At 50.8% G+C, this 25,190-nt stretch overlaps 10 protein-coding genes across 10 annotated transcripts; 3 read left to right on the top strand and 7 right to left on the bottom strand.

Annotated features, from left to right (window-relative positions):
- Positions 1 to 16: 16 nt before the first annotated feature.
- V1518DRAFT_409587 (Pantoate-beta-alanine ligase) lies at positions 17 to 1,480 on the bottom strand. Its single transcript, XM_066902403.1, has 2 exons — positions 1,337 to 1,480; positions 17 to 1,272 (listed from the first exon to the last, which is right to left on the bottom strand). Exon 2 carries the CDS (start codon positions 1,244 to 1,246, stop codon positions 167 to 169), a length of 1,080 nt encoding a protein of 359 aa, XP_066762199.1. The 5' UTR covers positions 1,247 to 1,272; positions 1,337 to 1,480; the 3' UTR covers positions 17 to 166.
- Positions 1,481 to 2,093: 613 nt separating this feature from the next.
- On the top strand, positions 2,094 to 5,035 carry V1518DRAFT_409586 (P-loop containing nucleoside triphosphate hydrolase protein). The gene has a single exon (XM_066902402.1). It carries the CDS (start codon positions 2,137 to 2,139, stop codon positions 4,909 to 4,911), a length of 2,775 nt encoding a protein of 924 aa, XP_066762198.1. The 5' UTR covers positions 2,094 to 2,136; the 3' UTR covers positions 4,912 to 5,035.
- V1518DRAFT_409585 (uncharacterized protein) lies at positions 4,867 to 5,943 on the bottom strand. The gene has a single exon (XM_066902401.1). It carries the CDS (start codon positions 5,904 to 5,906, stop codon positions 4,986 to 4,988), a length of 921 nt encoding a protein of 306 aa, XP_066762197.1. The 5' UTR covers positions 5,907 to 5,943; the 3' UTR covers positions 4,867 to 4,985.
- A 55-nt stretch (positions 5,944 to 5,998) lies between these two features.
- V1518DRAFT_409583 (uncharacterized protein) lies at positions 5,999 to 7,815 on the top strand. Its single transcript, XM_066902400.1, has 3 exons — positions 5,999 to 6,217; positions 6,333 to 6,649; positions 6,740 to 7,815. Exons 1-3 carry the CDS (start codon positions 6,210 to 6,212, stop codon positions 7,627 to 7,629), a joined length of 1,215 nt encoding a protein of 404 aa, XP_066762196.1. The 5' UTR covers positions 5,999 to 6,209; the 3' UTR covers positions 7,630 to 7,815.
- On the top strand, positions 7,816 to 11,538 carry V1518DRAFT_409581 (WD40-repeat-containing domain protein). The gene is made up of 4 exons (XM_066902399.1): positions 7,816 to 8,240; positions 8,303 to 8,395; positions 8,451 to 8,528; positions 8,586 to 11,538. The coding sequence occupies exons 1-4, from the start codon at positions 8,208 to 8,210 to the stop codon at positions 11,235 to 11,237; spliced, it is 2,856 nt and encodes a 951-aa protein (XP_066762195.1). The 5' UTR covers positions 7,816 to 8,207; the 3' UTR covers positions 11,238 to 11,538.
- V1518DRAFT_35632 (fungal-specific transcription factor domain-containing protein) lies at positions 11,418 to 15,435 on the bottom strand. Its single transcript, XM_066901198.1, has 7 exons — positions 15,187 to 15,435; positions 15,083 to 15,098; positions 14,902 to 14,937; positions 14,818 to 14,846; positions 14,717 to 14,755; positions 13,613 to 14,660; positions 11,418 to 13,554 (listed from the first exon to the last, which is right to left on the bottom strand). The coding sequence occupies exons 1-7, from the start codon at positions 15,288 to 15,290 to the stop codon at positions 11,734 to 11,736; spliced, it is 3,093 nt and encodes a 1,030-aa protein (XP_066762194.1). The 5' UTR covers positions 15,291 to 15,435; the 3' UTR covers positions 11,418 to 11,733.
- A 185-nt stretch (positions 15,436 to 15,620) lies between these two features.
- Positions 15,621 to 18,864, bottom strand: V1518DRAFT_369323 (Phosphatidylinositolglycan class N-domain-containing protein; the record flags this gene model as incomplete). Its single annotated transcript, XM_066901267.1, has 7 exons — positions 15,621 to 16,384; positions 16,437 to 16,669; positions 16,734 to 17,478; positions 17,532 to 17,673; positions 17,727 to 18,361; positions 18,423 to 18,635; positions 18,699 to 18,864. 7 exons carry the CDS (start codon positions 18,862 to 18,864, stop codon positions 15,621 to 15,623), a joined length of 2,898 nt encoding a protein of 965 aa, XP_066762193.1.
- Positions 18,865 to 19,181: 317 nt separating this feature from the next.
- Positions 19,182 to 20,712, bottom strand: V1518DRAFT_453485 (uncharacterized protein). The gene is made up of 2 exons (XM_066906530.1): positions 20,410 to 20,712; positions 19,182 to 20,353 (listed from the first exon to the last, which is right to left on the bottom strand). The coding sequence occupies exons 1-2, from the start codon at positions 20,578 to 20,580 to the stop codon at positions 19,394 to 19,396; spliced, it is 1,131 nt and encodes a 376-aa protein (XP_066762192.1). The 5' UTR covers positions 20,581 to 20,712; the 3' UTR covers positions 19,182 to 19,393.
- V1518DRAFT_409574 (tRNA-guanine(15) transglycosylase-like protein) lies at positions 20,713 to 22,660 on the bottom strand. Its single transcript, XM_066902398.1, has 10 exons — positions 22,463 to 22,660; positions 22,291 to 22,403; positions 22,153 to 22,235; positions 22,089 to 22,098; positions 21,899 to 22,039; positions 21,585 to 21,845; positions 21,473 to 21,530; positions 21,336 to 21,413; positions 21,115 to 21,282; positions 20,713 to 21,053 (listed from the first exon to the last, which is right to left on the bottom strand). The coding sequence occupies exons 1-10, from the start codon at positions 22,571 to 22,573 to the stop codon at positions 20,844 to 20,846; spliced, it is 1,233 nt and encodes a 410-aa protein (XP_066762191.1). The 5' UTR covers positions 22,574 to 22,660; the 3' UTR covers positions 20,713 to 20,843.
- Positions 22,661 to 22,755: 95 nt separating this feature from the next.
- V1518DRAFT_409570 (uncharacterized protein) lies at positions 22,756 to 24,996 on the bottom strand. The gene has a single exon (XM_066902397.1). The coding sequence runs from the start codon at positions 24,715 to 24,717 to the stop codon at positions 22,846 to 22,848; it is 1,872 nt and encodes a 623-aa protein (XP_066762190.1). The 5' UTR covers positions 24,718 to 24,996; the 3' UTR covers positions 22,756 to 22,845.
- Between the last annotated feature and the right edge of the window lie 194 nt (positions 24,997 to 25,190).

Genomic DNA, 25,190 nt, shown 5'->3' with positions numbered 1-25,190 from the left:
GAATTATATAGGAAATGGGGAGGTTGATTGGCTAAATAATAAATGAAGTTTCATTGGAGTAATGCATAAAACAGACCAAATCTACTCTATAAATGGATGCAAATTATGTGCAATAAAATAATCAAGGACAAACGCCATATGGAGTGGTACCGTATAGAGACAAGCTCTAAAGGATCACATTGTCGATAAGTCTAGTTTGCGTTCCGAATTTGTTCGGGACTCGAACAGCCAGACTCACGATAGCACCCCGGAGCGGGTGAACAATGTCCAATTCCTTCAATGTCTCAGAGTCGTTGACTTTCACGTACTCGATATCCTCCAGAGGGAACTTCTCTGCTATGCTCTGGACAATGACATCGACAAGGGCGGCTGCGGAGGTTTCAGTGCGGAATAGCTCGACTGCACGTTGCAATCCACGATAAATGACGGTCGCATCTTCCTGCACTTTGGCGGATAGATACGCATTTCGTGAGCTCAAAGCAAGACCGCTTGCATCCCGTGTAGTAGGAACAATGACGACGCCGGTGTCGTAGCACATGTCTTTGATAAGCCTTCGAACGACAACAGTCTGCTGTACGTCTTTCTGGCCAAAGTAGATGAGGTCGGGAGAGACAACGTTCAGCAGCTTGGAGACAACCGTGGCGACGCCGCGGAAAAACTGCGGTCGAATGCTTCCTTCGAGCTGGTGCGACAAGCCTTCAACGGACACGAACGCGCCTCTCTGGTCCGCTATTGTTAGCGGGATTCCGGAAGGATACATCTCCTCGACGCTTGGCGCGAACACGACATCCACCTTCGTCGTGGACACCGTCGAAGACGTTCCCGATGTTTGTGTTTGTGGCAGCGGCATGACGGTCTCAACTGTGCTCAACAGTGTAACGTCCGCATCAAGGTCGCGAGGATACGACGCTAGATCCTCATTTGGTGCAAACTGCGATGGGTTCACAAAGATAGAGACAATTGTCTTGTCATTCATGCGCGTCGAAGCCCGCACAAGAGATAAGTGGCCCTCGTGCAGCGCTCCCATAGTCGGGACGAAGCCAACAGTAAGCCCAGCTGCGAGCTGCGCGTTGCGCCAGGCACGTACCTCCTTACGTGTCCGCAGTACTGCAATACTCTCTGGAGTCGTCGCCTTCGCGGTCGCTGCGGTCGCGGTGGAGCTGTACCGGACAGTAAACGCCGCAAAGCTGCGCATTGCAGGTATCATGTGCGAACAAGCGATAGTTACAGGTGCTAGCGTCTGCATCTTGAGCAAAAGATATAAGATGCCGTCTGCTAAGTTAGCCTGCACCACACATGCAAATGCCTGTGCAAGAATTCGACGGTCCGCACTCACTGTAGTTCGAGTCGGGACTGCAATTGTATCTGTATACAGTCCCAGGAGTATCCAGTCAAGGAGCGAGGAAGAGAAGCGCGAGCAGGATCACTAATGTGCTGCACAAGAGTGCTGGGGTCTGCCGCCACATATGCCAGGTTCTGCGGCGTGCAATCCATACCGCGATGCCGAGGCACGAGGCCATAGGGTCAGGGCTGTTGATTTGATGCTGTGCGTTTATGGCTTTATAAGCGCTTCCGTCTTGCATTTGTGCAGGGGCGCTTTGGTGCGGCTTGTCTGGGGAACATGGTATTCGCTGCTGGGGTTCTCTTCCGCGCCATCGCCACCATCACGTACCAGAGTAGCGGTCCGCATCGCGGGGTAACTTGTGCAGAATGGGGCTAAATTCAGCTAGAAGTGTACGACTGCGTACTAACTACTTAGTGCTGCTTGCGGATGCTGAGCAGAACAGGAAGACCTTTTATCATCAAGACGGTCCGGTCCGTAGCTGCTAACCGTGCACGTTAGGGTGTGATCTTGCACGGCGTGCACGTCACAAGACGCAACGCCATCAATTCGAACACAGCAGCTTTCAGGAAGCTAACACACTTGTGAATGGAGCTAGCATCGAATCAAATAATATGCTTGTCCAAGCAGTTGTGCTAATTCGTAAAATCTTCGTCCAACAAAACTTGCCGTCGCAAATACGAAGACAGTACCCTAGCCCTATTCAGCTGATGAGATTTGAAGGCCGCGTCTGGTATGTGCTGCTGTCGGTTAACACGATTTGCCAACACTTCAGTTCGGATAAATTCCTCGCTATGTCGTCGTCCGGATCTTCATCATACCGTCGCAATAACTCAGACGAGTCGTCTTCACAGAGATGGAGTGGTTCCGACAGACATCGGAGTCGCCGCCCATCACCGGCACACAGTCCATCACCGACACGCAACGGCGAAAGTGACGATGAGGGCAACCAGCGACGGCGACATGATATTGAAGAGCGCGACAAATTTGCGCAAGAACTACTTGAACGCGATCGGCAACGCTCAAGAAATGGTGTTAGCGGAGACTTTCGGCGGGCGCCGCCTCCAACTGATGTGAACATGTCGAACCTGAGGATCCGATCTCGAGAAGTGTATCTCAAGGGCCGCGAGTCAAAGAAATTGGAAGAGCTGAGACAGCAGGTCAAAGATGACGAGATTTTGGCAAAGTCAATGCGACTCACTCGCAATGAGATTGAGGAGATGGAGTACAACAAAGAGTTGCTCCGGATTGCAGAGCAACGTATGGAGATTGATATCGGTTACCAGGGATACCAGATGCTGGACGACTATATTACCGAAAAGGGTAAAATGAACATGAAGAAGAAAAAGGAAAGTCTGTACAAGCGATATTCAGATTCGCCGAGCGAAAAAAAGCGCAAGGCTATCACAGACGAAAGCCAGTGGGAAGATGAGCAGTCTCGACGGGCTGTTGCGCGGACAACGAAGCGGCCAATCCGGGAAGAAACGGAGAAGTTTTACGATTTTGTTGGAGACGACAGTCGAATCGATTTCATTGAAGAAGCGAGCGATCTCATGAGTAAGGAACAAGAAGAGCTTAACCGGAGGCTTAAGGAGGCAGAGGCGCATGCACAAAACATAGAGGAGAGCCGAAAATCTTTGCCTATATATCAATATCGAGAAGAGCTTTTGCGTGCATTTGAAGATTACCAGACATTGATCATTGTGGGAGAGACAGGTTCCGGCAAGACCACGCAGATACCGCAATATTTACACGAAGCAGGGTATACGAAGGATGGCAAGAAGGTAGGTTGCACACAGCCACGTAGGGTTGCTGCTATGTCCGTTGCGCAACGAGTTGCCGAGGAGATGGGTGTCAAGGTCGGAAATGAGGTTGGATACTCTATTCGTTTCGAGGATAAGTCATCGGAGAAAACTATTCTGAAGTACATGACCGACGGTATGCTGCTGCGCGAGTTTCTAACGGATCCTGAGCTCTCTGGGTACTCTGCGCTTATGATAGACGAGGCGCATGAGCGCACGCTGCACACCGACATTTTGTTTGGCCTGCTCAAGGAAATCACGCGGTTACGGCCGGACTTACGACTGCTGATTGCCTCTGCGACGGTTGACTCGCAGAAGTTTTCCGAATTTTTTGACGGCGCTCCAATTTTCGAAATCCCTGGACGACGTTATCCGGTAGATGTATACTATACGCCAAAGCCGGAAGCGAATTACATCCAGGCCGCCATAAATACGGTGTTTCAGATTCACATTTCAAAGCAAAAGGGTGACGTGTTAGTGTTCTTGACGGGACAAGATGAAATCGAGACAATGCAGGAAAGTCTGCAAGAAATTTGCCACAGCAAAGGAAACAAAATACAGGAGATGATAATATGCCCAATTTACGCCAATCTACCACCAGATCAACAGGCAAAGATATTTGATCCGACTCCGAAGAATGCACGGAAAGTTGTTCTTGCCACAAATATTGCTGAGACTTCGATTACCATTGATGGTATAGTGTACGTTATTGACCCAGGATACGTGAAGGAGAACGTTTACAACCCCCGCAGCGGTATGGAATCACTTGTTGTGACTCAGTGCTCGCAAGCCTCAGCAATGCAACGGGCTGGTCGCGCAGGTCGAGTTGGGCCAGGAAAATGTTTTCGTCTGTACACGAAATGGGCATTTTATAACGAACTCCCGAAGAACACCACTCCAGAGATTCTGAGAGCAAATTTGAGCAGTGTTGTGCTGATGCTCATGTCACTTGGAATTAACGATTTGCTTAACTTTGATTTCATGGATGCGCCGCCGACCGAGGCGTTGGCGAGGTCATTGGAACATCTTTATGCGCTAGGCGCCCTGAATGATCGTGGCGAGCTCACCAAGATTGGTCGGCAGATGGCGGAGTTTCCGGCAGACCCAATGTTTTCGAAGGCAATTCTAGCGAGCGATTCGTATGGTTGCGTGGAGGAAGTTCTGTCGATTATCGCAATGTTAGGCGAGGCATCGACTCTGTTTTACCGGCCAAAGGACAAGAAAGTGCATGCAGACAAGGCGCGCGAAGCGTTTACTCGACCCGGAGGTGACCACTTGACACTACTCGAGATATGGAGGGAATGGGAAGACACCGAATTCTCTCAGATTTGGGCAGCAGAGAATTACATGCAGTACAAGAGTTTGAGTCGAGCGCGTGATGTGCGCGAGCAGCTCAGTCGGCTATGTGAGCGCGTTGGCGTGAAGACATCGAGCTCGGGCGCGCGGGACGATGGCGTCGTGAGCATACAGAAAGCGATTGCAGCCGGATTCTTCACAAATGTTGCACGTCTGACTCGTGGGGGCGACTCATATCGCACAGTAAAAACTGCGCAGACCGTGTATATTCATCCATCGAGCGTGCTGTTTAAGAAGAAGCCGAAGTGGGTACTATATCATGAACTAGTTCTCACAAGCAAGGAGTTTATGCGCAATTGTATGCCAATCGAACCGCAGTGGCTACTGGAGGTGTCCCCCCACTTTTATGGGGCGAAGGATATTGAAGCAAGCGACAAAAAGGGAGCGGGGAAGGATAAGACGGCTGCATGAGGGATGTTGTAGCATATGTATTATATAGAAGGAGAATGCGTGGGCCATATATGTACAGTGTGGGATGCATGCGGTTAAAATACGAAGGGAAGGATGTTCCACTTGTTGGCGACGGCAGCGGGTCCGAATTGAGCGATGTAGAACTTACGCGACTGCTCAGCAGACACGGCCAGATTGATGAATGTCCAGACTGTGACCGCTACGGTCGCGGGAGAAAAGTTGCAGATCCATGCAAGAGTAAAGTATAGACCTATCTCCGCAGCATAGTGCGGACACAGGGTGTGCTTAAACAGCACAGAGGGAGGCGGTGGAGAGTACTTGTGCAGACATGCAAGCTGCGCGTGGGCCGTGAATTGCACGACGGAGAAGACCGCGAAGAGCGCCGCGGCAATGCATACCTGTGAAAGATGCGATGGAGGCGACTTATATGTGGGTGATTGACTGCGTGGTGGAAGTGCCGATATAAGTGCATCGCAGACTAATGCAAGTGGTGTGACGATGTAGAAGACAATGCCAACGAGGTAGTGTCCAAAACGAATGCGCGCGGCAGGATTGGGGCGGGTGTCGAGATGGCGCGTCTCGTACGTGCGTCGAAGACAGTGGAGAAGCATGAGAGCACATGCTATAGAAGCATGAGATAACGGAACTGCAGAGGAAGTAGAAGGGGCGACAGGGAGAAGCGCATCGGCGCGGAGGAGCAAGCGGAGCAGAGGGAACGCGGCGCCCGTGGGAGCAAGCACGAGAACAAGCAGAAGAGCGGCAGAAATAGAAGCGCCAAGTGGATAGAAGTGCGAGAAGTATGCTTTTGGAAGAGTCCGCGTGAACAGCGCGGTGATGGCGAGAGCGTGGGACGGAGCCGGTTCCCGAGATGCTGCTGTCGGAAGAGTCTTGCCGTGGCGGAGGAGCGGATGCAGGGCGGGCGCCATGCGAACAATGAGCACGACGGCGGTTAGCGTGTAGAGGACAACCAGCACGGCTGCCGCAAGGGCGCGCATGGCGGGGCAGGGGGCGAAGAAGCTCGGGACGATCAGGAGTCAGGAGTCGGCGCGGCAGTGCGGACTCAGGAGTTAGTATCGACAGTGTTCTGGAAGCCTTCCGAACCTGGCAGGCGCCAGGGGCTGCTGCGGCTGCCGGATGGCGAACCAGATCAGATCACGATCTCTCGTCCGCTTCCATCCTCGACGCTCCTCCTCCGATCAGGGCGATCGCCACGCCACTTATCGCCGCCACCGTTTGCTCTGTCCAGGTCTTCCTCTGTGCCCGCGTCTGCATCCTTCCGTGTCGGCACCGGCTGTCTCATGGACATGTACGTGCTCTCTTTCCCCATCCGCCCTGCATTGCCCGGCCCGTGGCTCACAAGCGGCTCACAACATTCGCTATCGCCTTGCCTTCCCAGTTGTGCTAACTCCCGCAACCTAAAGAACATTCATCACCATTTTTGACCTCACGGACAATGCGACGATTCTCTATGCCTCCGACTCGGTCTCGCTCGTGCTGGGTTACGAGCCGGCCGAGGTCGAGATGCGCTCCTGCTTCGACTTTGTCAATCCCCCCGAAGTCAGCCGTTCCCGCGGACTCTTCCAGATGCTCATCGCTACAGACCGGGCGGCGGCCCTGGAGTATGTTCGTCTGACGCGCCGCGATGGCTCTATTGCCAATTGCGAGTTCGTCGGCAGCGTCGTGAACGATGTGATCATTGCCGCTGTCAGTGTCTACCAGTGGACCGTAAAAAGTGAAGGTATGTTCAAGACAGTGCTTTGCTATCTCTGCTGTTGGCTGAGCACGTGTGTTATTTGCTGTTCTAACAGTGTGGGTGGCTACTGTTTAGATCGTGCTCGTCTGGCCCCGCTTATCCAGCGTGCGTTTTCTCACTCGGTTTCGTCCGCCGACTCGCATCACGCGCAGATGCTGAATCACCTTAATACTAAATTCGATCAGATTGTCCCGTCCATCCACGAGCCTCGAGCCGCACTAATTCTCGATCGTGCTTCGCTCTCACTCCCCGTGCTTTACGCTACATATTCTATCACCGAAATTCTCGACATCGGTCCCGATGATATTCGCGGCTGGGATTTCTGGGACTGCGTCGACGCAGAGTATCTCGTTTCTGCGCAACTCGCGGTGGAGCGCGCAAAGGAGAATGATTCTATCGCCTACATGAGATTTCAATGGCGTGACCCCCGCTCTCATAACAGACCGTCCACATTGAATCCTCCGCCGCATCAGCAGACTGACGACAAAAGCGTTGAAGTGGAGGTCGTCGTGTCGTGTTCGTCTGATGGTCTCGTTATGGTCATCCGTCACGCGGCCCCAGTGTCTACTCCCGAGCAAGCCAGATTCGTCGATGCCTCCGCTCGAGACGTCAATCCCCGCGCTTTTCGCAGCGTCTTTGCAAGTCCTTGGGGTGCGCCTACGCCTATACTTCCGCCCCCACTTCCGAAGTCTTATACGACCCCCTGCACCACATTTCCGTTAGTACCTATAAACATACCAGAGCTTCACGATCCTCCGGATCCACCAGCAGAAAATCGCCAGATTTTAGGAAGTATTCAAGACATGGCCGTGTTCGCTTGGGGTTTGCATTCTCCCCCGCCTCCATCGACTCTACTTAGCAATAGCTCGCGTGACACGCAAGGTGGGTCACCGACGGACCAGCAGCAGCAACCACAACCGCCGCCGCCGTCACCCGCTCCGCCTCAGGATCAATGGCGTCAATAATCCGTTTTTGATTGCATGTATAATTACTACCGGTGTAAATATCGTATGTCATGTTCATACATATACTGTACAACAATGCCACGTTTGAATTGCCACAAAATTTTTAGAATAGTTATTTTGCACTACATTTCTAACTTACTTAGTTTACAGATCAGCATTAGTTTAAATGAATTGTTTCTTGGATGTTTGTGGCTGACGAATGTGTTGCGGAACCCTAGCATCTAGTTAGTGCGATCTAAAGGTTACCTTCGAGCCGCGTTCAGGCGCGTCTGAAACAACGCACCCACCCACGCAAAGTCAACACTACCCCAGCTTTTCAGTCATCATATTTATCACGACTATCATTTGAAGAGTATTTACAGATTTAATGCTGATGTATTTACGTTAAACATTGCTACGAGCTACGACTCCTCCTGAACCGGCATGACAGAGACTCCCTCGCCGATATTGTCTCCCGGCACATCGTGACGTACACTGTCCGGGCGGATCTTCAAGTTACTATTGCCGATATTTCAGCTGTTTTGCGACTGGCGTAAGAGTATAGGTGCGCGTTTGTGTACGTGCTGTCTGCGTGCGAAATGAGGAGGTTCAAAGTCGAGGCTGTCCTGCACGTATGTGCTTATCACTCTCCATTGCTCTTGTGATCTTTGACTGACGCCATCCAATTGCACAGACTTCGGCCGTGAGCATATTTTACTACGTCGTTTTCTGTCCATTTGTCAAAAGGAACGGGCCTCAGATTTTTGCTACCATTGGCGATAACTACGTACGTACACTCGCCTCCTTGCAAGTACGGTCATCTCTAACTTATTCGTGATTAGGTGATTATATGCGCGTGTGGACTCGATTCCGTAGACGACCAGAAAGTCAAGATATTGGCGACTTACACGGATGCTAACGTGCGTTGTGTTTTCAAGCTGCTTCGTAAAGGTCGACCGCTGACATAAAACACACAGGTCAAAGAGTCGTTATGTTCCGCCGCATTTATTGCGGACCCTGCTACCGGCGCACCGTGGCTCGCTGTCGGCGGAAAATCCGGTGTTATTAAGGTGCTTGACTGTCACACCGGTGCACTTGTACGCCAGCTAGCCGGTCATGGTGACGAAATTCTTGATCTGCAGGCATGTCCAACTGTAGACCACGTTATTGCTTCCACCTCCGGCGATCACACAATTCGTTTATGGAATTTGGAAGAGCGTTACATAGAACAGCCATGTGCCGTGATCTGCGCCGGGGAGGGACATAGAGAACAAGTTCTGACTGTTAGCTTTCATGATAGCGGTCGCTTTATCGTCTCTGGCGGTATGGATAATCAGGTTCATCTCTGGGCACTACCAGACCTCGCTACCTTGGAGATCCCTAAAGATGACCCTATTGTGCTTCATTGGTCACATTTTCAAACAAACGCGTTACACTCAAATTACGTCGACTGCGTGTCTTTCTACGGCGATCTTCTTCTGTCCAAGGCAGCTAAGGAGAGTAAGATCGTTCTTTGGCAAATTGATGGATTTTCGTCGTCTCTCGCGCCGTATCTCGGTCAAAGTAACGCACCCACCAACCACGACAGGACGAAAGACACACTTTCCGCATTTGGCAAGGGTTTTACCAGACTGGCTCAGTTTAGTATTCCGAGTACTGCACCGTGGTATATGCGATTTGGAATGGGTTACAGCCGGTCAGATGGGCCAGCCTTAGCCATGGGAAATGACAACGGAAGAATTTACGTGTTTGAGCTGCGCGACCTCGAGCTTGCGAGCACGGCGAGCGACTCACAACATCTTCTCAGTGAGTCGATCTCAGTTTCGTCTGAAGAAGAGGACGACGACGGTGCTGAAAATCAAGATTACGAGATTCGCGAGGGTAATTCGTTCTCGATTGGCACTGTGACAAAAGAGCTCAGTGGCAAGGCTGAGCCTATTCTCAAGGCCGAATTCGAAGAGAGCAGCAAATGCGAAAGCCCCACCGAGCAAGTTTATTCTTTCACGGGTTCAGCTGATGGCGACGAAGAAGATGATGAAGATGAAGATGATGAAGATGAAGATGATGAAGATGAAGATGAGGAACCGGGATCTCATGGAGTATCGCTAGCCGAGACATCATCGATGACTGCGCCAGCCAAGAAACGCAGGACTCGGAAGAAATTAACGTATTCATGGAAACAGCGCAGGAAGCGGCGTTCTGCGTATGCAAAGTCTGTCGTGAAGCTACTCGCGTCTGGGAAGGCCGCATCTACGGAGGCGGTAAGCTCTACAGAGGAAGTAGCAGTGGAGGAAACGGCCGAGTTCGCAAGTAACGAGGAGAACAATGACAAGCGTTTTCCGAAGATTAACGATGATGCCAATATGCCGAACGCTCCTGAGGCTACAGCTCTGGTCGCGAACGAGAGCCAGATACTTTCATCCGTTAGGGATTCCATTTCGCCGTCCCAGGTCTCCAGTCGCACCGGTAGCGTCATCATAGCTTTGAGTGACGACGAAGACTACGCTCAAGTTGCACCTTCCGTCAAGAACGATGAGGTCAATGACTCTACGGACGACGACAAAGATGGTTCTGATTCGTTGCTCACTTTCGGGCATGCGACGCAGCCGGATACTTTCAGTGTCATTGTGATTTCCGATGAGGACGGTTCCGATGATGGATTTGGTACCGGCCTCGCTGCAAAGAGAATAAAGACTTCCTTTGGCAGCGAAATCCCAAAATCGCGTGTGTCCAAGGCGGAGTTTGGAGTCGCTAGCAACGGCGAGCCAAACAATGACGAGGAAATGGAGGATCCTGGGAATGGCGACAGTGAGGAAGGCTACGTTGAGGATCAAGACGACACTAAGGTCGACAACATCACAACAGTACCTGCTTCCAAGAGTGCGACCTGGACTATGAAGTCATCACCACCTCCACTACAACCGCCGCCGTTAGTTCCACTACCTCTAACAGAGCATCGGATAATTAAACCAACTCTTCCGGCTGTAACAGGTACAAAGCGAAAGCTTTCTTTAACTGAGGCCGCCCAAGCCAACGATGCGAGTTCCACACCTGCCGGTGAGTCCGCAACAGGAACTCCAGCAACAGAGAGCGCAATCACAAAGACTACCGGCAACACAGTCATGCCACAAATTTCAGGGCATCGATATGAAGAGCCCAGTACGGTGCTGTCTTCGGTCGCACTTCAACAGCTCATCGCAATGCGTGCTCAGGAGAACTATGTCAAACCACGCGGGACAGCAGATGCTCGGCCATTGCATGCACAATCTGATGACAGCGACAGCGACGACGACAACAGCAACGAAATGGATGTAGACCTTGGCGACGTATCCTCAAAACACCAACCACAGTCACCTATATCTTCCGACAGTTCTATACCGCTTGCGACGGCCGCTGCCGCTGCTGCCGCTGTTGGCAGCAGCGCACATGAGTCGCCACAGCCACAGTGGTCCACGGATGGCACATCTGCCATCGCCGACCCATTCGTGTTCATCAGACCGCACACCGTGCTCGAGATCCCTCGCTCCCGCCGTCTCGTGCGTCATCTTACCTTCAGTCCGCACGGCGACTACCTGGTTGCCGTCGGCGATAACGGCGTGATCTGTGTGTGGCAGGTGCTGTCGAAGTAGATTATTTCGTTTCGTTGTTCGGTTGCTTGATGGTCTTTCAGTTGGCTTAGCATGTCTCGTTTGTATAACGTATGGTGTGTTTTGATTTCGGTGATAGATTTATCATATCAAACAACTTGTTTAGGTGTTGATCATCACATGCTGTACGACCACTTCGGCATAATCTCGTTAATGTGTTGATATCGAGATGATTTAAGCAATTGCTTGAGAAATGAAAGAAACTCCAAAAATAGACACCAGATTATGTACTTGCCTCGCCATCCTCATCATTTATTATAGCATCTAATCATCAACAGCATCCAATAATAATATACGCCTCCAATTGAACTGACAAAACTAAAATAACACAGCGGCAGGTAGGATGCATAACACGAATCACAAAAACTTGCCCTTGAGGGTAGCTGTGTATGTGACGCAGGATGCGAGCAACGCCGCACTGCGACGCGCAATACATGCGCGTCGTACTTTTTTTTTTGATTCCAAACAAAACGAGCACCTAAAACGGAAGTGCTTGTCCACGCGACTGCATCATCTCAACCATTTCGTCGTTAAACCCATCAAACGCCGTGTTCGTCATGAGGTAGTTGTACCAGTCGCCGATGTTGAGCGAGTTCGGCATACCTCCATCTACATTGACCGAGGTAGCGCCAACAGTATTAATATTGTGGCTATCGGCGTCGCCGTTATCTTCGGAGCTGGACACTGACACTGGTGGGTTTGAGGTCGACAGCGACGAGTCGTCGGCCGGCGTTGTTTGGTCGATACTATGGTCGCTGAGGAAATCCAGTACGGGCGGCATCATGAAGTTACTGCTGCTCGGTGTGCCATCTGGTGTCGTGGTCGCCACGGTAACTTTCGCTGTCGACACCGGAGTGGCAAGACTCACGCCCTGTTGTGATTGCCAATCGCCTGCTTCGCGCGACATCTGCTGCTGCCGCTGCGGTCGTTGTTGTTGTTGTTGTTGTTGTTGTTGTTGTTGTTGTTGTTGTTGTTGTTGTTGTTGTTGTTGTTGTTGTTGGACTTTCATCATCGACGTGAGCTGGTCATCGGGGAACAACTGACTCGGCTGGAAGTTGTCGACAAACGTCTGCGTGATCGGCGGCGACTGCGTTACTAGGAAAAAATCGGGCGGAGTTCCAGGAATCGAAAAACTCGGAGCGAATCCTGCGGGAGTCGTCATATTGTACAAGAGATTCGTTCCAGTGGGCTGTCGCGACAGTAATCCCGGTATTTGCGGCAGTTGCGACTGAGATGGAACAGTAGCCGACACATGGCCCGGTTGGCTTTGCGCGACAGAGCCAGCTGCGCTAGCTACATAAGGCGCAGCAGCCACAGGTTGCGTTGCAGTCGCGGTCTGTACTTTACTACTCGCCTGTGCCGCTGTTGGCACGCCCTGCACCGTCTGAGTTGAAGCGCTCAACACCGGTCGCTGCATCTGCACTGCCATTCCCGTAGCAGAAGCTTGAGCAGACATCATCGTAGTAGACAGCGAACTCGGCCTCCTGTCAGCGGCCACTGCTGTCGCAGCAGAAACTCGCGGGTTCACGGCTCGAAAGATGCGGTCCTTCATCTGTTTGTTGTCGTTGATCTTCTCAAATAATCGCAAGATCATACGTCCCACCATCCAGTATTTGCCGACTTCTTCCAATGCATCCATGCACACGGTGATCGCTCGCTGCGCGCTCTCCACGACCTGGGGTGAGTGCGACTTTGTTTGGTACACAAACATGATCATAGCAGAAAACAAAGTGTACACAGTAAACGCCGGAGCCATTCGGAGCTCATGATGTGCAGCAAGATTAGCAGTGATACGAGCAATCATGTGTGCAGCTTGAAATGCGATCCCTCGTGATGGATAAGAAGTCAAGTAGCTACTCCTCTGATTTCCCAATGGCTTGGCTTGCGCCATGTTCGTCCTGTGCAGCAAGCACAGCACCGTATAGTACTGGAGATGCAATAGAGCCTTAAAGAAGTCGTGCGACTTCGGATCGTTTGCGACATATCGAAGCTCCTCCGGCAAATTATTCATCCAAGCACCAAGCGCCATATCAGAATGCGTGATGTCTGGACTCCGATTCGCAGATCTAGTTGATTCTGAAGCAACGGAGAACTGTTGCCGAAGAACTAGTCCCATAATCTCTGACAGCTTTAGCGTCTGGATAAAGTAGTGAACATGCAGCATGTTCGGTGGATATTCGTAAGGACCCTGTCCCTCTTCTTCGATAAAGTCATCTTCCGTAAGCATAGGAACATCCGTATCATCCGTATTTACAACAACCGGTCGGCCCAAAGCAATTGCAACGTGTCGATCGCGGCTCTGTCCAGCGTTAATTTATAAATCAGAAGACGTACTACGAGGACTTCGAATAACTTACAAAAAGAACCCACCAAAGACGCTTCCAGAGTCGCTTATCAACAACGCTCAGTTGTGAGTTTTCCACACTCCGATGTAGTCCAAATCCTTGAGCCACACAGAGCGCGACGCGTGTCCAGTAAAAAACGTTTTTGGTTACGTCTTCTGGTCCTTCCCACCACCAGCCTAAGAGAACAAGCGATTGAACGATCGATATCCGATCGTCTTCATAATTTGCGTCGTAGAGAGCCTTCGCGCGCTTGTAAAGTGTCAAACTCGCCAAATCCGGGGATCCGTTCTGATCAAGCAAAGCCGGATTCCGACAAACTCTGGTTCCAGCCAGAAGAATTGATTGCAGTAGCAGAAGTGAAGGCGGATTTTTGGGATCGTTGTACCGACGCATGAATGAGGTGCGGTTGATCATCGGCACCATCGGATGGATACTAGCGAAATAGCACTCAATAAGCTCATCGCATATGTCCCGAGGAGGCAATAAAAATGCACCTCGGCGGTTGAGAATTTCGATTTCTTCTGGATCGAGTTCGTTCAAGCGAGCAGAGCCGACACGTAGCTCGTCGGGAAGAGGATAATGGCAAACCTCAGTATCGCCCGCCTTAGACTGCACAAGCAGACTCAAGTTAGACGAAGACCCGAGATAGGCAACTCGCCCAGATTTGCGAACTGCACTCTTTCCAACGGTGGCACTTGACAACATGCGCATCCAGGCTTCGGCGGTCGCCATCGCCTTTGCCGACGAGGCCGCCGAAGTAACGGCAGCAAGCCCACCTGTAGACTTCGGCGGTAGCGCAGCCTTCGGTTTGGTTGATTTGACGTCTGAGCTTGAGTCGGTCTTACGGGCTTTGTTAGGCTTAGCAGATTCATCCTCAGCAGCCGGCACAGAGTCGTCGCAGTTTTCGGCGCGACCTTCGTCGACGTCATAGGGATCGTCGCCATCGTCGCCGACGTCAGACTCAGCACTGCTGGAAGCGTCTGACAAATTTCGACTACCCCTGTTCGTTGACGATCTTTCGGTGTCGTCGGCTCCTGCCGATTGCTTGCGCTTCAATCTGCTTATACTGCTGTCGGTAAATTGTAATTGAAACCAGCGCAAACTCGCTGTACATACTTCTTCTCTACTCCAGGGCGTCGCCGAGTGTCGGGAATCCTGAGTCAAACAACAGTTAACATCGGTAGTAGCGTTGCCGACAGATTGCCGAGGGAGCTCACTTGCACTCGCAGCCGAACGCGACGCAGTTCTATAAGTCGATGATGAGTTCCCAAAAGTTCGTGCAGACAAAAGAGCCAACATACGGTGCATGGCATGCGGTTTGTGACATCGCATCGGACCTGTAGTGGTCAGCAGACTGTGGAAGAAAAAGAAGCGGCCCTCCAGAACATGTAAGTCTGGTTGAGGCGATCCGTCACATGCTCGCGCACATGGCCGAGGCTGCCCAGCGCGAGTGGATGGACGTCGGAGGAGGTGGACCGGTACCTTTCTCGAGTGGCAGCTGCAGAAATAAGCACGGTTCGTCAGTAAACAGGACGCTGGCGAGTGGTCTAGGATGCCGAGGACAGGCACAGCGACGCGCAACTTACACTTCACATGCACGGGAGGCGCGCGCGCGACGGTAGCTGACATGGCGCTTGCTGCCGGAAGTGTGCGGAGCGGTCGACTCTTCCTGGCTAGAGTCATCGGCCATCGCGAGAGGCTGTCCGGGGGGGAAGGTGCACTGAGTGTTGCAGGCAGCGGATGTGCGGAATGGCTCGATCGCTTACTCTGGGGTGCTGTGGTGAAGCGCGCTCAAGCGAGCGGCGCGGGGGGGGCCACACAGCCACGTGACTGCTAGTTTGGGCAGGTCATCACCTGATGCAGCAATATTTTGCGGATATTAGCCTTTTTCCCGATCAAGCGGATCTGCCTTCCCCGGTCCCCCGCATCGTGCCACGTGCTCGCCCTACGCAGCTTGCGTACGTGTCGCTGCGCACTATCATACATTTTGCTAGCGCACCACCAAACCTAACTTCTACCACTACTCCACATGCTCATGCTCTGTCTCCCTCGTCACGCCGCTCACCAGAGCCTCGCTGAAGTACTCCAGTGCAATCACAAACACACACAACAAGCTTGCAATGCAGTAGTGGCTGATGCTCATCCCGATGTCCAGCCAGCTACCCTCGTCAAGCACTAGGTAGAAAAAGTTCAGCGTCAAGATGTCTGAAATCGAAAGGACCATTGTAAATAGCGACGATGGTTTCACGCCTAGGCGTAATGTGAGCAACCCCAGGTCTGCCGAGATCACAGCAAATGGCACGAGGATCTTGAAAATTAAAAGTGCACCCATCAAGAATGGGTCAAATACCGGCAACAGTCGGTACACGGAATCCAGGGAGAACGATGAAATACTTGCAATGTTTCCAGTTCCGAAAAACGCGATTTGAGTCAAGAAGAAGAAAAACAAGGCAATACGCACGTCGGCAAGCTCCAGCCGGCGCTCAGCGCCGTCGGCCACAGCATTGTCGTTCTCTTTGTTGGGAACAAGGTCGTATTTTCTTGTCTTCACGGGTGCCGCTTTTTCAGCCGCCTTCGCTCTAGCCTGTCTCTCGTCGTAGATCTTACGCTCGAGATCAACCCAGCACACCAAGTTTGTGTAAAATGCAACGTAGAAGAGCCCTTCGTAGGAAATCGTCAGCAAGACAAATGTCGGCGCAAACGCCAAAAATAGCACAAGGAGTCTAGTTCTATAGTCGTGATACTTGTTCCGGAGGTGCAGGAAGGGGACCACGATGGAGCCAACTATACTTCTCGTTAGCAGTTAATCCTCATGCTCCAAACACGATGGTCCTACCTAACACCAGCCAGCCCACAAGCTGATTTCCATACGGAAGACCGGTACCGTTCTGTAAAACTTTGATTGTAGAGTATGTCACGGCCATCGACAGAATAAGCAGGCCCAGTTGCATACCGAGAACAACAAGAGTGAATGGGCTAGTTTCGTAGCCAACACCCTTGCTGGATCTGCGCGTCAGATAAATCATGCTTCCGATGCCCATGACCACCATCATCACTCCCGCAACCATACTATGTTTAGTTAGCGCCTCTTCTCTCTGAAGCATACCCACACCCCCCGCCACCATACACTTACATTTGCTCTATGCTCTCGATCTTCACCACTGGAAGCAGCGTAAACGTGCTCATGAGCCAGCAGGTCAAGAACCAGCTCAAAACGAGCGCCTTGTTCTTCTTGCACACCGAGTAATCCTGTACGAGTGGCCATAGCGATACGAGTCCGTAGATACCGGAAAAAACTTCGCGGTGGAAGTATCCTGACACAATGGCCTCCATCAGTGCCAAGAACGCGATAAACTCCACAATAAGCTTCGGCCAAGTGTTGTGAACTTTTCCTTTCACGTTCCAGATAAGAATCCGCAGACCCTCCCATAGCGATCTCCGGTATTCTAATACCGTTTCCCAAAACGCGATAGGAAAAATTGCGTACAAATAGTGCATAGCTGGTGCATGCTGCATATACAATACTGCAAAAAGAATAGCCAGAATACTACCCGCAATAAACGACAAAATTTCGCCATTCGCTGCTGGGATCTTCTTCGGAAGGATGTAAAAATCCAAAAACGATGTTAGCGCGTAGAGAATCCAGCCCAAAAAGCCCATAGTGACAAGCGTTCGCAAGAACAGCCAGTTGTAAGTTTGCAGATATCGTAGGCCTAACAGTCCTAACCGCATAAGCTCATGCGACAAACTGATGGCAGTCTCGTAATCCTCCTGGTCGTAAGCTCCAACCATTTTTGCGGTCAGCGAGTCGAGCGAGTCTGTCGCGTTCTCGATAAGCGCGTACGGTCTGAAATTCACTTCGGCTTTCTGAACTTGCTCTGTTAAGTGGTCAGCAAACGCCTAACGAGTGTAGCTATCATTTCGCACTTACGCTCTTTGATGCGATATTGTTCTAAAATTTCGCGAGCATTGGCGACAATGGCACCACTCTTGTCCGACAGAGGTGCGTCTACAAACTCCAGCGGCAGTCTGCCGACAGAATTTGCAGGGTAGTCGAGTCCAACCAAGTACGTCTAAAATGGCTGTTAATAATGCTAGTCTTTCAACAGATACTTCGAGCACATACCATAAGCGATGCAATGTCAGCCTGCTCAACATCAACGCGCTTCACTTCATTCAATCCCCATGGAATAGAAAATTCATCATGGCCCGTCGGGTTGATCTTGTCTGGCTTCGCCACGCCTGCACCCCAAGCAATCAAGGGCGTCCGCGTGTTGTCGGGATGACCGTCCCCGTGACTACCCCAATCGCTCATGCCATGGTCAGCAGTAAACACAAATGCTGTTTTGTCGTCCTGGTAAAAGTCCTCGACCAGCTTCTGGATCTTCTGTACGCCTTGGTCAACATGCTTGATGTTTTGGAAATACTGCTCAGAGTACGGTCGGCTTGCGTGACCAGCGGTATCAATGCCGAGTAAATGCAAGAAGAAAACAATTTTATCTTGTCGCAGAGCGGCGTCAACAGCAGGATCTTCTGCCGCGCTGGCAAATAGTCGCTCGACATGATCAAAGACAAACGTGTCAAGGTCGCGCGTGTCTTTTGTAAAATCCTCGAATTCGTGCCCATAAGAGTACATGTCAACCTTATTTGGATCCGACGCACCAAGAGCGAACATGGGCAAAATGTCCGGCGAACCGAAGGACCACGTATGTCGAGACTGATTGAACACCGAGTCAAAGTTCACTGGATTCTCCTTCCATCCTTCGCGTAACATGAAGTTAGCTCCATGTGACTCAATCAGCAATAAGGCTTGCTTGCATACCCTTTGTCACAGCGCTCACATCCTCGTAGAAGCCAGCAATAATTGCGACGTGACCGGGTCGAGATTCCGTGGGCATACGCGTATGTGATACGCCAAACGTTCCTTCTTCCAGGATTTTTGACCGCAAGAACGGAGCTGCGTACTCATACTCGTTTGTAGTAGAGTTTCGTAACCACGGCTCAAGACATTTATCCGCACGAAGGCCATCGCCTGCTCAATCATTAGCTGATTGCTGCACGTCTATATTTTCGCACTCCGGGATAAGTGAGCACATACCGACCATCAGAAAGAGCCGCTGCGCTGGAGGACTCTCCGTCGACAAAAATAGTTGCATCCCATGCACTAGGGGGGTGATGAAGTAGATATCAAAGATAGACCATAGGTAGACCAGGTGGAATACAATGCCTATAAACAGCACAGACTGCTTGCCGAGACGGGTCATGGCTGCTGTGCGCGTAATAGCTGTACAAATTGCGCTCGGAAAAAAAGGTCACAGATCCAATTGTTCTTCAATTGATCTTCCGCTCCATTGTAAACAGCCCGAGGCCAGAGTGTAAGTACGTGCGAGAAGAGATGCCCGTCGAGGATGCCAGAAGAATACGACCAGCCAGCGGACGGGGATAGAGCATGAGCCGTGCCGACTGCGGTCACTATCCCTGCGCAACTGCACCGTCGCTACACACCTATGCGGTAACCTCTACAAGTCCACTCTGGGTTTCCACATCAGCGCGCTTAATACGCCGCCGGTCTTCTGCTGTCTGTTGTATAAACCCCTCCTAAGTGTATTACTGTCAATCATAATGTATCTGCGGAGCCGTGCAACCCAAAATCACTAGTAAAATCCGAACTAAACATTCGCTTATGTCAGAAGAAATACGCGCAAGCGCGGTACTTCCACTATTATCCCAAATTAATCGCCACATCACTCGTTAACTATAATCACTGACTTGCTAGGCTGCTCTGTCAACTGTCTAAGCCAACTTGGCAAACCCCAGCTCGTATACAAACCCCAACGTGAGTTTAGCATGCTCGACCATATGGTCGAAAGATAGTCTGTCAATGGTGTCGCGCGTGGAGTGGATGAAAGGGTTCGAGTTCTTGAAGGTCGATTCGATGACAAATGCAGACGGGTAGCCGACCTTGGCAGCAGAAGCGTGATCCGAACATGCGTAACCGCACTCAGTCTCGACATAAGGAATACTGGAGTAAGCGGAGATGACCTTTTTTATGAACTCAGTCAGGTCTGGGTGAACAAAGTCTGTTATGACACCAAGAGATTCGGGCATGCCAGAGTCAAGAGTCTTCTTGACGAAGCCTGTCATGTCCTGCTGGAGCATAGCACCAACGGGAATGCGTCGCTTGGCGTACTCAGTGAACACGGCTTGAGAACCAAGAAGACCGCCCTCCTCAGCCGAATACCAGTGGAACTCGACAGTGTTATTGGGCGCAAATCCAGATGTAACCAGAGCTCTGAAAGTCTCGAGAATTGTGACAGTGCCGGACCCATCGTCGTCAGCACCCGGGGAACCGAAGAACGACGGGAAGATAAGGTTGATAGAATCCTGATGTGCTCCAACGACAACGACGCGGTCATCAACAGTACCAGCGTTCGCACCAGGAATGCGAGCAATAAGCGATGTTTGCGGCCATGGGTGGTGGAAGGGGAAAACCTTGATGCTGGGATTGACGGCAGCAATAGCCTTGACTGTATCGAAGAGCCACTGAGAGCTCTCAGCGCCAGTCGTAGACTTGTAATATCGGGTGTAGAACGAGGTAAAAGTTTCGAGGTTGCTCTGCATGTAAGTCGCATTGATCTTAGCGAGAATTGGTGCTGCTTGAGCGGCGAACGAGATGCTCTCCGGGAAAGTGACATTGACGGTAACTTGAACGTCATCCTCAGTGTCCGTTATATCCATGAACTTCTTGCCCGCCTATGTGTGTTAGTTAGCAACTCTGTCGCTAGTCATGCACGACTCTAAATACGCACTCGCTTCAGCTGAAGCTTGTCAGCCTCTGTAATCCATTGCGCACCCGACGCGGTCTGAACGAGGCGCATCTCATTCGGGTTAAGTGAGGTCTGCGAGTTGTACTCTGAAAGAAGTGCCGCCGACACGATCGACGCCGTCAACAAGGACGAGCTTATGAGAGAGAAACGCATGATTGTGTAGGGAGTGCGATATACGAACGGTGCTGTTGACGGTCGTGGACGTCAATTCGTGAGCTTTATGGGAGATTCGTCTTTAGGTCGTTCGGTGATCGCCGACACGGCTGTCTGCAAGCCCTAGCCCCGCGTCACGAACCGCACATACCACCACGCTCTCATCTTGAAATCATCGTAGCATTTGTTTACTCTGTTGCGTCATACTTCATGCCTGAAGCATGCGCAAGCGCGTACTTCAATTTAGTGCTCGCCAACTAGTGCTACTCCGCCAGCAAATCAATATTTACATTCCGCAGTGCGTCTATGGCCCACTGCGGATACTTGTCTTTCTGTCCGCCGTGCAGAGTAGCGAAGAAACTTTTCACAAACTCAGGAAATTCGTTGTTCACAATAGACGCTCGTGCACTGCGCATCAGGTTGAGCTGGTAGTGCACGTTGTGTAGCGTGAGCAAGTGCGCACCGGCAGTCTCCTGTGTAGAGAACCATGTTAGTAAATAAAGACAGGAACACTGGGTTGTCATGACAGCCTACCTTTGCCGCCAGATGATGAATGAAAGATCGTGTGACACCCATGCCTCCATCTTCCTGTAATCTGCAAATTGGGCAGCGACATCCTGGTTCAACGACCGATAAATCTTCCGCAAAGCATTTGTTCCGAAGGTTCAACACTCCCACGGCTGTTATGGCATTTCCAAATCGCTGCAAAATACGTTAGGCATTGCCTTTCTCGAAAAAGTCAATGTTAAACTCACTGCAGTTCTTGTCGGATATACGCAATCGAACAAGTCCACTCCCATCGCGACCGACACGACCATGTCCTCCGCGTAACCCTTTACAAAATGATTAATATCTGCCAAAGATAATATTTAACAAGAGGTCCGTCGCATACCACTCCCATACAATAAATAGGCTTGTTCCGCGGTAGTAAATCAGTGCAGTGCGACACCCTAGAGAGTGTTAGTCTTGATTCCAGCCGGCCAAGAAGAGACGATACAACTTACACCTTGCAGAACTCTGTCTTCGCTTCTCCGCCTGATAGCCCACCAATTGCTATTCCAGGAGTGTTTCGTTTAGCCATCTCCTTACAGCAAATATCTCGCAACCGCAAATCAAGACCGCCTTGAATAATGGCAAAGAGATTCTGTCTGTCTTCGTTTTTGTTTGCTGCGATACATCTGTCGAGCCAGCGCACACTACGCCACATAGCTTCTTCAACACGAGGTCCCGTTGTAAGCGTGTGAACCACGTCGTCCAGCTGCATGCTGTATAAATTTGTTAGTAGTTTGTTATTGAGTGCAGTATCATGGTAGCATACATGATATCTGAGCCTATGCTGTTCTGCAGTTCGATAGAGTGCTCTGGCGTCAAAAGCATAGGTGAACCGTCGTGAGGACTTAGAAATCGCACGCCTTCCTCTGTGATCGTAGCAAGCTTCAAAAGCGACACCATTTGAAACCTCTAAAGTGAGTCATTTGTTTCGATTCAGTCCTGCAAAAAGTGCATACCCTCCGCTATCTGTTATGTGCCTGTCAGCGCCAGTCTTCCAGACATTTCCGGTGCAGAACTCACCAGTCAAAATATTTCGTGACCATGACTGTAATTTGTGCGCTCCTCCAATGATATCCAGTGCTTCTTTTCCAGGTTTCAGTCCCCTTTGACGCATTAGCTCGCTGTGGATTACATGCAAAATACGAAGATGCTTCTCACAGATGATATGTGTTGTTCAGGCAAATTTTGCACCCCAGATCCTCCAATTGCTCTGGAGTCAATCCTTTGAGTGAAGCCTGCGTGGCCACTGGCATAAACATCGGAGTTTCGACCTATATTCTTCAGCGTTACTGTTGTCAGTTCATCTTGTTGAATCTGTAGGAACAATTACCACCCCATGGGGCAGGATCATGGTCGCTGCACGAGCTTTCGATGTCGAGCATTGCGCCGCTATTTCAAACGTCAATGCCGACTTTGCGACTTGGGGGACGGCCGCCTTCATGCTAAAACTAGGACGTCGAGATGTAAATCTAAATATGGTATGTCGTGGTCCAGTTCATGCGTCCTTCAGAACCTCTTCCGTTCATATCAAATCTTTGAGCCGCACCCTAGAGGGGCCGTTCTCCAGCCAGCTGCTGACAAGATTGCTTCCATCTCTCTACGAATAGCGAGCACTTCTTTCCAATCGTATGATATTGAGTCATATATTTTGTATACAGAGTAATATTGTACAGTTTTCGCAGCACCAACTTAGCATGCAACATCCCTCCTCTCCTAAACTTTGTCGTACGACAGAGGTATCAGCTTTCTCCTCTTGGTCGTAGTTTCTTCCTCTTCGTCGTCAAGAACACCGACCTTTGCTTCGCCGCCCATCTTTCGAACAGCTGGTTCGAGCTTCTTGGGTCCCATTCCAAGCTTAAATCCTGAAGTCGACTTTGCAGCAGGCTTTGCAAAGCCGATAGATACAGGCTTGGTCTCCTCCTTTTTAAGGGCAACACGAATCGGTCCTGCGTCGCGACGAAGCTCTTCTTTCTGAGTAGAATTTTCAGACGCTGATTCAAGCGGCGTAGTGTCCCTGCTAGCCGATGTTCTATGCAGATTAAGTTCATCGGCTTGCTGTTGCAAGAACGAAGTCGCCAGCGACGACGCTTCAGTATGCTCCGGAGAGCCTTTAGCCTTTCGTTCAAGTGCTGCTTCGCGCTCGTCCATTTCAATCTCGCGACTTCTGAACATTGACCGAGAGCGAAGCCAAGCTGACCGGTCTCTGTAATATTCGTCCGATCGCCGCTCTTCCTCGCGATCGTCGTCCCAATCAGCAAACCGTCTTGACATGTTCTCCCGACTCTGTAATTGTCTCTCCTTGTCGTTACGCTCATGGCGAGTTTCACGTTCATAGCTCGCTAACCGAGCCTGCTCTTCTCGCATGTAGCGTCGTTCGCGGTCTAGGAACCGTTCCTCCAACTCGTCCTCCTCTTTGTCGCGTCTCTGGTCTTCTAACGCTTCATCGGTAACTCCTTCAGCATCAGGACCCATGTCGTCGTTATCTTTAGATTTATCAAAGTCGATCGGTTGAGAATACACTGTTGACGTAACTCCATGTTGAGCGTTACCGCCATTATCGCCAATAGATGAGTCCGCAGCCGCAGCACTCCGTCGCTGCTTTTCTGCCTGAATCCGTTCCAGTCGTTGCATTTCGACCTCCTCCTCTCGCTTTATGCGCTCGCGTTCTCGCTGAGTGGCCCGATCTCTGAACGCAGCGATTTCCTTCATGACAATAACTCTCTGTTCAGGCGGCAGATCAGTCAAATCGTCATCTCCAGGCTGTGCGGTGAGAGAAAGACCATCGAAAGCATCTCGCTCCTCATCCTTATGTTCAGCAATGTATGTTTCTCGATACTCCGCGCGCGCTTTCGGATTCTTCCATATGTCAAGCAATTCCTTGATCTGTTCGCTCACGCCTGTGACTACTTTTGTAGTTTCCTCGGCCGAAATATTAGCCATGTCAGATTCCATCGCATATTTTGTAGCGTCACTATAGGTAATCAATAGCTTCGTTGGTATGTCCTCTAAATCCTTGTTGGCTGAAGCCTTATCGACATCCTTGGATTCCACAGTCGGAATCTCCACGTCTGCGAGAATCGATAGAGATCTACCAAGAGATACAAGATCCTCGAATTCGGCAAAAGCAAAATCCTGTGGCTTGTTGAGAGCATCTCTTATCCGGATCCAATCGCTGAAACCAGGCAATAGGTCCAATATTCGGGCGATCCAGAAATCTTCGACATTTTCCGGGATTGACCCAATAAAAATTATTCGTAGCTGTTCTGTCTCAGTCGGTTGTCGTAGGCTGGGGTCGTTGAAGAAAAAGTATTTTTTCATGGCAGGCACTTCAACTGGTGCTCTGTTATCTGTCGACGATGTGGAATCGTTCTGCGCATAAGTCGAATTCCCTGAGCCCGACGTTGGCATGAACCCAACCGGTGCAATATGAGGCATGACCGGTATCAAGGGCCTGCTCCCCAGAGAAGGCGGAGCCATGCCCGGCGCTCCTGGGAATGGCATCGGCGTGTTGGCGAACGGATATGCGCCTGGAGGCTGAACATATCCAGGCATTTGAGCACCGTTGATTCCAAGTTGCGAATTCATCCCGGGGACTTGAAATGATGGTGCATTTGAGCTAGGACCGGATTGGACTCCGAATGGTGGAGGAAAGGCTCCTAAGGGCAAAGTCAGTCACGTACCACTCTTCCGCGTAGAACGCAAAAGCATTGGAAGAATAGGTTCACAAACCAGAACCAAACGGATGACGCGACATTTCACGCGCTGTGGAATGATCAAAACTGCTCTCTTTAATCGTAGAACAGAGTGACTAATGGCGGCTATTCTCGTCCAGCAAGGGCGTTAGCTCAATGTAATTTTTGAGAAGCTCAAGGCGGAGATGAGAATCACAGAGGTTTGCAACACAAGACCCTTGTAGCATGTGAGAACTGCTACACGGACACAAGACCCGACAACCCCGAGTCCACCAATAAGAAGTGAGTATCAGATATCAGATAAAATTGAATTGTTCCTCTGTAATCCATGTGTCGTACAGAATGGAAAGTTGCGGTGGAAGTGAG

The sequence above is a fragment of the Limtongia smithiae genome (assembly GCF_038497785.1).
Source record: "Limtongia smithiae strain NRRL Y-17922 unplaced genomic scaffold V1518scaffold_1, whole genome shotgun sequence".
In the NCBI taxonomy this organism is placed as follows: domain Eukaryota; kingdom Fungi; phylum Ascomycota; class Lipomycetes; order Lipomycetales; family Lipomycetaceae; genus Limtongia; species Limtongia smithiae.
Note: the sequence above shows the minus strand (reverse complement) of the source record. Positions and strands in the feature narration are given on the sequence as shown.